At 38.5% G+C, this 10,707-nt stretch overlaps 1 protein-coding gene across 1 annotated transcript; it reads right to left on the bottom strand.

Moving 5' to 3' along the window:
- Window positions 1–5,757: 5,757 nt before the first annotated feature.
- LOC115499767 (protein YIPF6-like) lies at window positions 5,758–6,498 on the bottom strand. The gene has a single exon (XM_030293927.1). The coding sequence runs from the start codon at window positions 6,469–6,471 to the stop codon at window positions 5,758–5,760; it is 714 nt and encodes a 237-aa protein (XP_030149787.1). The 5' UTR covers window positions 6,472–6,498.
- Window positions 6,499–10,707: the final 4,209 nt, after the last annotated feature.

Raw genomic sequence — 10,707 nt, 5'->3', positions numbered from 1 at the left:
TCATACCAAGCAGGCTCCACACATATCATGGAGCTGGACTCGGGTTTTGATCCCATGATTCTGGAATCGTGACCTGAGACAAAATCAAGAGTCCGAGGCTCAACCAACTGAGCCACCCAGGTGCCCCAGAAATGAATTTTGATATTAAAAGCACCCTGGTGTAGGGTCCTACTTTGGCTCAGGTCATGATCTCATGTTTTGTGAGTTCAAGCTCCGCATTGGGCTCTGCACTGTCAGTGGGATTCTCCCTCCCTCTCTCTACCCCTCCCCCACTTGTGTGTGTGCGCGCGCACTCTCTCTCTCTCAAAATAAATAAACTATATAAAAGAAAAAGAAAAAAAAAGCACCCTAGTGGAAAATTTGTTTCTCTTTGTTAAAAGAACAAATATTTCTTGAACTAATGGTTGGCTGTTCATTAAAAATTATAAACAAAGGGGGGCGCCTGGGTGGCTCAGTTGGTTAAGCGTCCGACTTCGGCTCAGGTCACCATCTCGCGGTCCTGGTGTTCGAGCCCTGCATCAGGCTCTGTGCTGACTGCTCAGAGCCTCGAGCCTGTTTCACATTCTGTGTCTCCCTCTCTCTCTGATCCTCCCCTGTTCATGCTCTGTCTCTCTCTGTCTCAAAAAAAAATAAATAAACGTTAAAAAAAATTATAAACAAAGGTTTTTCTTTACCTTCAAAGTTATCTGCTAAAAAAACAAAACAAAAAACCGGATTCTATATACCATGAAAATACTTTTCTATGTCTATCTGGATTTTGAAAACTTAAGAAAACTGAGTCTTTCTATTAAAAATCTTAACAAATTTTGCTTATAACTATATAACCTTTGACATCTTTTTTCTTTTCTTTCCTTTTTTTTTTGCCTTTGACATCCTTTATTGTCACTTTGTTAAATGCGTAACTACTGTTACATAATGATCTATGATCCCATTTAATCAAATGTTCAAACCTTTTGATGTGTATGTGTGTATATATACATATATATACACATATATACACACATTATATATATATATATATATATATATAGGAACATTTAAAAGATTTTCTGAGAAATTAATTAGCCTTTCTTGGTGTGTTAAAAATGACAAAAAATTAAAGCATTGTCGAGTAAGTGATGCTAAATTCTGTTAGATTATAATTGTATAGAGATGTTATTAAAATAAGTGTTTCAAAATCGTATAAAATCGTATAAAGCCCACAGAGACCTGATGTCCAGGTCTGTTATTATATTGAAGTGTTGTGTGTCATAGAAACAATCAAATGTCCTTGTCAATTGTATTGTCATGAACTCTCACCAGTTCTTTAGCCATGGCAGTTTTCAAGCTTTTTATTATTTACAGACATTTATACTTCTACTCAAATACTTTTATAAAAGCTTCCTGCCAATGTGTTTCATCTTCAGTGAGGCTCATGAAAAAAATAAAACATAGAAACAAAACCAGAAACTAAACCTCTGAGTATAGATTTCTGACAACCTTAAGATCATAAAACTGAGCTATGTAAAAATATCCAGAACTAGTGGAAAAACTGGATTCAAGCAGAAAAAGACTTAATAACATGGGACTGAATGAACCAAGGAGGATTGGTAGCATTTTTATGACTTCATGCTCACTTAAAAAATGTTTTGTTTTCCCAGAGTTAAGGAAACATTTTCTTTTAAGCTAACTGACTTCTAGCAATTTGATGTATTACACTGTTGTAAGCAGGATTGAAACAGCCATCTTTTCTCCCCACTTGAACCCTCCAAAATTCAGAACCTCACTGAGTACTCTTATATTTTATGGCAATGTATTTATTTGCATACATTCAGTAAGAATCTGTTTTCCTTAGAACAGGGACACATTGGAAACACTGGTTATATGACCAAGGCTTTGAGTGGAATGTCCTACCTACCTGGGAAAGACATGCACAGACTCAGATCTGACCAGACAGCTTTAAGGAACTAAGGTTGACTTTATGGAGCCTATAAAGCCCCAAGAAGATGTCAGAAGATGAAATCATATGTCAATCACTATTCTTGCTGCACTTAGGTAAATAATCAGGCCAAGTATTTTTCAAAACTAGACTTATTTTGCAAATAATATTAATTTGACTACCTTTGGTAAAAATGAAGTGATTATAGAGAGATTATATGTTTCAGACACAGCTTTGTACATAGTAGATTCTAGTACTGATCATCATAACAACTGGATTCTGATTTCTACAAGTGTCTTCCCATGCCTGGCAACAATTCTCCAAACCATCATTTTAGGGACTGTGCCTAGGGTACTGATTTTGGGGAGGTGGTGGGGAAGGTGTGAGGTCCCTTGGCTGCAGCATAAAACATTAACTATTGTCCTTTGCAATTCTCTTCCATTATCTTCACTGATTGTCAGCCTTCCATCCTGGGTCTGGCACAGCCCTGTGGTGCTAAGTGCTTTCTGGTCTGAAATTATACCTTACAGCTCCTGAGATAAAATCCTGGCTCCCTGCTTGCTTGGCAAGGAAGTTCCCAAACCTCTCTAAGCTTTAGTTCATTCATCTGTAAGATAAGATAAAGTTTATTATGATGATCAAAGGCCATCAGTCAAAACAGAGTATTCCTTGAGTGAGCCATAAATCCCAGTTGTCTACTGGTTTCATGAGGCCACAAGGAAGTAGACTGGAATTTTGGATGCTTTTTTTTTTTTAATCTCACTTACCAGAACTTTGTCATATTTTCAAAGTGATTACTTGTTTTTTAATTTTTTATTTTTTAACATTCACACATTTATTTCTATCCAAATTGTCTCAGAAATTAACAGTCTAATGAAGAGTAACAATGTCAGTATTTTACCTGGAATAAAACAGCTGCATCCAATGGATGTCTGATCATATCATGATAGCATTTAGATACATTTCAATGACTTGATGACCCAAAGATTTGAAATGACAGGAGATTTTCATTTTCATCTCCAGGAATAAACAGGAAGTCCAGGTACAATAAGTAGTTAGCTTATAAAAAGTGTACAATTAAATCTTCAAATACAAAGTCTTGCTAACCTTCTCATCACATCTGGGGAATACTTTATAAAAAGACAAATATAGTAAACAGTTAAATGCTTACCAGTACCATGCTCTGGGACAAGCCCACGTTGCCCAACAAAACAAAACCCCATCAAAATAAAAAGATCCAATTGAATTCATGTAATAAGCCTTTTAAAATGCAAAAGACTTGAAAATTAATGGTATGGCTGACATTTATGACTACATGGCACATTCAAATATGTTTGTATCAGTTGAGTTTTTATAATCTGAACAGCGATTAAATCCAGTCTTTACCCTTCCTATTGCTAAAGAATATGACAGTGGAGGCTCAATCTCAGAAGCAGGAGCAGCAAATGACAAGCCACGACAGTAGTGATGCACCACACTCGGCAACGATCCACCACATTTGGTAATGATGCTCACACACTTGAGTTTCATCTAAAGCATGAAAATTCCCAATTCTTGGAAGAGGGATTCCTTTGTTAAAATCCCCTTCTCTTCTAGTCTTTCTTTCTATAATTAGCCATGTGCCTTTGCAGCAAATCAGGGAAAGCTGTGTTGAGGATTACAACTTCCAGATAATCAGGTCTTCTGCTACAGAAAGCAATGCACTTTTTTTGCATATATTAAGAAAATATAATTTCTGCCATAAAATGGATCATTCATTTTGAGAAAGATAATCTCCATTTTACCCACCTTCATTTAAATCAAATAAAACCATTCTTGAAGTCACCAAAGAGCAACAGGTTAATATACAGAACAAGCTGCCTTAACACCCAATATGTATAACCCCCGCCACCCACCCCCACACAACCCCTTACTTCATTTGTGGCCCTAAAAATTCCTGACCAAAATATTTAGCCTGAATAAAATTCAGCAGATAATTCCCTTTTGAGAAACAGTATTATTTTTTTAAATTTTACATTATAACCATTGTGACAGAGTATGAAATAACTTTGGAAGAGAGATGTTTTTGGTAAGAAGTTAGAAAATTTCAGACAATGGAAATGGATGATACTTTTGGACCAATCAGAACCAGTTTCAAAATATTTTCTTTACCACTTTAAGACTGAAACATTGGCTTTGTGCTCACGGGTTTATTTTGAAATTTAGAAGGGAAGCTGAAATAAAGATATAACCAAAAACTCTGGACAAGGCTGGGACAGAGGGGACCAACTTTGTAATGCTCTGTAATTTAATATCACTCCAGGAACACATTTGTCCTAGTATTGTTCTTAGTTAAGCTGAGAATGGAGAAAGGGTGGTTTTAAAATTATATATCTATGTGTAGATAGTCTTTAGATACAAAATTAATAAATATTTAAATTCCATGATAAAGAAAAAATGTGGAATAAATTCCTATTTTTATAAGTAACTGTATATACAGTGGATGTTGTCTGCCTGACTCCCAATCTTTTGTCTACTAAGAGTTCTTCAATGTGCAATTTATAGAAGGCAGTAGCTCATATTACCTTAAAGGAACCCAGTTTAGCTTAGAAATCAGCCTTTCCAGACACTCTGCTCCCTGAAAAGCCCTCACACTTGTGTGTATAAATAGCTGAGAATACAAGCAGGTGCACATGTGCAAAAAAAGTACTTGTCTAAAGAAGAGTTAATTAGATTTACAAATAAAGTCTAAAACCAAGAAAATATATTGCTATTCCCCAATCCGACAAGCACATCTAATGAAAAACTGCTAAGCCCACTATGAAAAGGTGGCAGCTGTAAACCTAACTCATTCTACGTCATGCTCTAAGCATCTAGCTGTTCTGTGAACCAGCCATCAGAACACTAAATCCCTCCGTGTTCACATGGTTAAGTGCAGGCTTCTGATTTAGCTTTACTTTCTGGTTAGAGGCCAGACTACGCAGAATAATTCTTTAGAGTTATGCTGTATCCAAACTACCTCCTACTGTTAAGAAGAAAGTGCCCACATGATAATATGAATGAAGGACTAAGGTCTTCCACCTGGATAAGTTCAAGCACTGGTCCACAGAGAGCTTTAACCAAAGGAAAATTATATGGTAACTGCGAACAGTTTGCATATTCAGAGCTAGGGGGGGTAAGATGAAAAATTAGAGTGTCACTGAGGTGCTGTTAAGCATGGCAGAAAGGTGACTATATGGAAAGACTAAAGAAGCCAATTCTTTAGCTGCCCTTTGCTTTTTAAAAAAGCAACAAGTGTAGAATTTTCCCCTGTCAAAATCTGAACACTGGTGAATGCATGTTTTCTCCTACCCAATTATGAAACCCCTTCCCAACCTCTGTCATTGCCTTTTTAAGCCTAAGAGAGAAATAAAAGAAAATGGATACAGACTATCCATTCTTATTTATGAAGAGAGAGGCATATTCTAATAGTCATAAGGCAATGTATTTAAGAGCTGCACCTGAACTGGTATTCTCAAAACTGAAAATACACTTACTAATTCTACTCAACTTGCAGGATGTATCCATGTGCTTTCTAAATCATTGGTTGTCACTCAAATGGACCACAGTGACCCTATCATGCCTTAAGGCAGCACTATACTGTGTATACTATGTATTTTCAAGAAATGACATTAAGAGGAAAAGGACAACCTTTCGAACATCAGTTCCTTATATAAGTGGCGATGGTGCTTTATGGCTCCCATTTCATCTCAAAATATCTCCAAAATTAGACAAAAGAGGGCCAGAGGCAAAGCCCCATGGTGAATTGTATCCTTCAGATGAGCTTTCAATTCACTGGCTTTTAATTTCCATTTCCTGATTTACTTGGGAGTGAAGGTGAGAATCATCCAATTGATGACAAAATAGAACAAGAAAACAGGATAAATGGCAAGGGCTTTGCGGTTTGGAGGCTGGCTATCGGCAAGAAAAGCTGTAGAGGCTGCTATAGACCAGGCAAACATCACAATCACCACAAAAAGCCGGACCATTAAGTTTATTGGTCCCTGTTCGGCCAAAAGGACCAACTGGCAAACCAGCATTGACACTGTTAAGGGAAGTATACGGTAACCCAGCACACAGAGGCTCTGGAAAAAAGATAAGTTTCTTTCAAGAAGTTTTGAGTTGAGGGTGGTGGTAACTGCACCAAACCAGACAATGACAAAGACTTCTGCAAACTGGGGCCCTCCATCCTTTTCACTATCTACAGAGCTTCTTTGAAGCATTAATGCAAGTGTCACACAAAGGATCAAAGGGCCCCATAAATCCCAATCTCTCAAAAGACTATTACTTTTTCTTGGGTACAAAACATGCATGAATTTTTTCCCAACAGCTTTTAGATCACGCATAATAGTATTCTGAACAGATTCATTTAACGTGGATCTGTCAAATTCCCGAATGTGAGATCTCATAGGAATGGTGAATTCTCCTTCTTCCACGAGGATGTCTTGTGAGATGGATATATCAGAAAGGCCTGCAAACAGGGGCCTGGGCCACGTTGTCCCTGGCTCTCCCGAAGACTCTGCTGCTTTCGCCATCTTGGCCCTCCTTCTCCTGGGTTGCTCCCTACTTGTTTTTCTTAATTAAAAAACAGAAGAAATTGCTGGAAGGACAATGGCCAAGGTCCCTCTGAGAATCCTTAAAAACACCCCCTGCCAAGTTGTTCATGAAAGCTCTAATGGGGGGAGACAAGCCAGGGAAATGATGCATTCCTGTCCCATCCCCAGGACGACCATGTAAGCAACATGTGACACTATTGCTCATGAGCCAGGTCGCTGGTTTGGTTAGTTGTTCCACTTGATAATTAAACATCCACGTACTCTGTATTTTCACAAAAACCCACTACCTTTTCCATTAGATTACAAATAGGTCAAGACTTAGACACTGAAATTTTAAGGCAACTGTTGACTCATGTTTTCTGACAAGTCCAGTTTGGAGAGTGAATCCACTAGAAGTGGAGAAAGTAGTTTTTGACCTGCTGATTATTTTTCTGAGAACGCACAAGAAAAGAGGGGAAGAACACCAGCTTGATCACTGATGAGCAAGATTCACTGAGGTGAGTCCAGGAGGCAGCATTGCATTTTGCCCAAAGATCTACCCACGATTGACCTCTTTCAGTGCATCATGCCCATTTGGGGACCCAGTAAGCAAGGAAAATCTGGGCAGAAAGCTATGATGATGGAAGCTGGTTTGGTTGAGAGACTCCAAGTGCACCTTAGTCCTTTATTCTCCATCCAACCTTGAGCAGAGAGCACACCTGAGGCAGTGTGTTGGAATGGCTCCAGCTGAGAGAGTTGTGGCCTTCTGACCCTAATCCTCTGTCCATCTCTGTTGGGTCCTGTGACCTCAAGTGCTTTTCCCTCCCCAGACCTCAAGGGCTTGTCATGTGTCCTATTATTTCTGGACTGTTTGACAGTTCTCAAATCTTCAGTGATATATCTTAAGATATGACCCTAACAAGGGTGTTTTGATGATAAGGGCCCTCTTAAATACCAGAACATCATGAATAATAATATAGCAGCTATATGCTAGGGATTGTATGCTGACTGCCATATAACTTATCCTCTATAATCTTTGCAATACCCTTCAAAAGTAGTCATTTTAAATCCAGAATATCATTTCAGCTAAGTTCCCAAACTGGTTCTTTTTTTTAATGTTTATTTATTTTTGACAGAGAGAGACAGAACATGAGCAAGAGAGGGACAGAGAGATAGGGAGGTTGAGAATCTGAAGCAGGCTCCAGGATCTGAGCTGTCAGCACAGAGACCAATGCGGGGCTTGAACCACAAACCGTGAGATCTTGACTTTGAGCCAAAGTCAGACAACTGACTGAGCCACCCAGGAGCCCCTCAAAGTGGTTCTTAATATAGAACCTAACTGCAGTTTCCACCTACCCCACCAATGTAATATTAACCTGTCAGCCAGGAATATTTCAATCTAGTCCAATGAGTCTGCCACTTGGGTCCTCTCCATCCCTCAAAGAGGTGAGGTAGAAACCATGTTTTGTCCCCTAGAAAAAGCACTGCCAGGAGCAATCCTTTTCCTTTGCTAATAACTCTCTGGACACCCCGTTCTATAAAGTCTTCCATTTTGTACTACTCCTGGATGCACATCTCTATATGCTCAGTGGGGTCCTGCCTGATTCATGAAGCATTTCAGAAAGCCACTTAGATCTCCAAATTTATTTGGTTGAATTTTGTTAGTTACCAGGAGGAAAAATTTCCTCTGCCCTTTAAGTTGGGCTAAGAATCTAAGAGTTGCAGAAGAAAAATCAAATTTAGTTTCATACATACAGGGAACCCATGTTGTCATGGAATTCCAAAGACAGGCAACATGAGGCTCACAGGACATCCTGAGATAAGGAGAAAGGTCAGGGCTGGGGATACAAAGAGGAGGGAGACCATTGGCAAGCAGGATGTTTGGAAAACAATGTTTGTCCTGTTGTGTAGTTTAGTTTCTTAGGGAAGGAGCAATCTGTAGGCTAATGTCCCCTTCCTTCTACAGACAGAGAGTTGAGGGGAGAGGTAAAGAGTTTTTCCTGAATCAGCTGGGTTTTGGTTTCTTTTAACTCCAAAACAATCTTTTTGCCAAAGTGGCCCATCTTGGAGCAGCCTGCACTTGGCCCCTGCATCCACATTTAAAAAATTTGCTCCAAAACTTGAGATTTAATCTACTTGTTTTTAACAATTGTGTGCAGATTACTTACAAAGCTTTATTAGGCATTAGACAAAGTAAGTTTTATCCTAGGCTATTATTTTATTTATTTATTTTTTTGTGGCTGTAAGATCTTATAAGAGATAACTTATTTGGTTAGTAAACTCAGGTAGAATACAAGTCTGTTTATTTACTGTTGATAACTCTAAAGATGTGTTTGTGTTAATTAAACCATCAAACTTAAAGTAACTTATCAAGTAATTTCTTAGATCTTTTGAACTTGAAAGTATTTGGGTTGGTCTCTACCTTTTGCAGTTTTAGAATGCCCAGTGCTTACGGTCATTTGCCTTTGAATCAGGTAAATAGAGGTCTTCACAAGGGAATTTTAGCAATGCCATCTGAATGTGGAAGCGTTTACAACACATAAAAATGTGAACGTCAATGTACAGAGTCGCAGACCTTATAGCTTCTGGTGTAAAATTACTGTCATGAAATAGATATAAAACTTACTAGTTTGGGGGAGCCTGGCTGGCTCAGTTGATAGAACATGTAACTCTTGATCTCTGGGTTGTTGGTTCAAGCCTCATGTCGGGTGTAGAGATTACTTAAAAAATAAAATCTTAAAAAAACCTTTTACTTTGGATCTGTTTTTATTTTTCTGTTTGGTAGAATAAGGCCTAAAAATTAAAAATTGAAAAAAAATTAAAACAAAAAATTCCAGCAGGCTCTGATGATCAACTTTAATTTTGGTGTAAGTTTTTCTTATAGAGTTATAAAAATTTTTAAAAATATATTATCAGTTTTTAGCCAGGAAAACCAATAACATTTCTGGCAGTATTAAACAACATCATGGACCTGAAAGACATCCTCCAAAAGGGTGTAAACAGTACTACTTTGACAAGATCTAGAGCCACTCCCAAAGATAGCTGAAGAGAGAGCCCCGGCAAGTGGAAAGCCAAGCCACATTCTTAGGATGTAAAACCAAATGGACAAGAAGGAAATAGTTATTCCTGGGAAAAAAGGATCCATAACTAATGAGACTGGACATGGAAAGGAAGGGATAATGTGAATTTTTATTTCTCAGGAGGAATTGATTTAAAAATGAAAGAAAAAGGGGCGTCTGCATGGCTCAATTGGTTAAGCATCAGACTCTTGATTTCAGCTTAGGTCATGATCTCATGGTTCGTGAGATCAAGTCTCTAGTCAGGCTCTGTGCTGCTGGCATGGACCTTGCCTGAGATTCTCTTTCTCCCTCTTTCTCTTTCCTTCCTTGGCTCTCAAGTGCAGTCTGTCTCAAAATCAATAAATAAACATTTTTAAAAAACGAAACAAACACAGACAAATAGATAAATACATACATAAATAAATAAATAAATAAGAAACAAACAAACTAAAAACTCTTGGGGGCCCTGCTCAGGTTTAAGAAATGTTTTACTGTGGGCGGGGCGCCTGGGTGGCTCAGTCAGTTAAATGTCCGACTTTGGCTCAGGTCATGATCTCATGGTTCCTGGGTTCGAGGCCCATGTCAGGCTCTGAGCTGTCTGCACAGAGCCTGGAGCCTGCTTCACATTCTGAGTCTCCCCTCTCTCTGCCCCTCCCATGCTCATGCTCTGTCTCTGAATAATAAATAAACATTAAAAAAAAAAGAAATATTTTACTGTGGGCCTCAGTTCAGTCCTTGACCAACAATGAAAGGCCTCTCAGGAGGATCACCTGTAACCTCAGGTGGTGTCCTGTAAAAAGGTGAGTGTGTCTTCAGGTGGAAAGGCACCTGGGACAGGAAAGTAGCAGATGCAGCACTCAGGGCAAGGAGGGCTGAGGAGGTGGAGGACGTAAGTCAGTCTTATAGTCTTTGGTCTTAAGCACCTCTTGTGTTTCTAATTTTTCAGTAGCCTTTTGTAGTGAATCTTTCAATGCAGCTATTTTGGAATACTGAAGGCTTTTGGAGTCTTCTGCATATGCATTAAAATAAGTACCCCATTCTGTTTATTTAAACTGAGAACCCTGACTTTCATGTATACATCTTAAGTGAATAGTTCTGTCCAACTGGAAATTCCCCATAATGGCCACTATAATTCTAAGTTATTTTTAATAAATGTTTTCATCTTTCTAGATGTCTG

The sequence above is a fragment of the Lynx canadensis genome, chromosome D4 (assembly GCF_007474595.2).
Source record: "Lynx canadensis isolate LIC74 chromosome D4, mLynCan4.pri.v2, whole genome shotgun sequence".
In the NCBI taxonomy this organism is placed as follows: Eukaryota; Metazoa; Chordata; class Mammalia; order Carnivora; family Felidae; genus Lynx; species Lynx canadensis.
The sequence above is the reverse complement of the archived record's forward strand: the minus strand, read 5'-3'. Positions and strand labels throughout refer to the sequence as shown.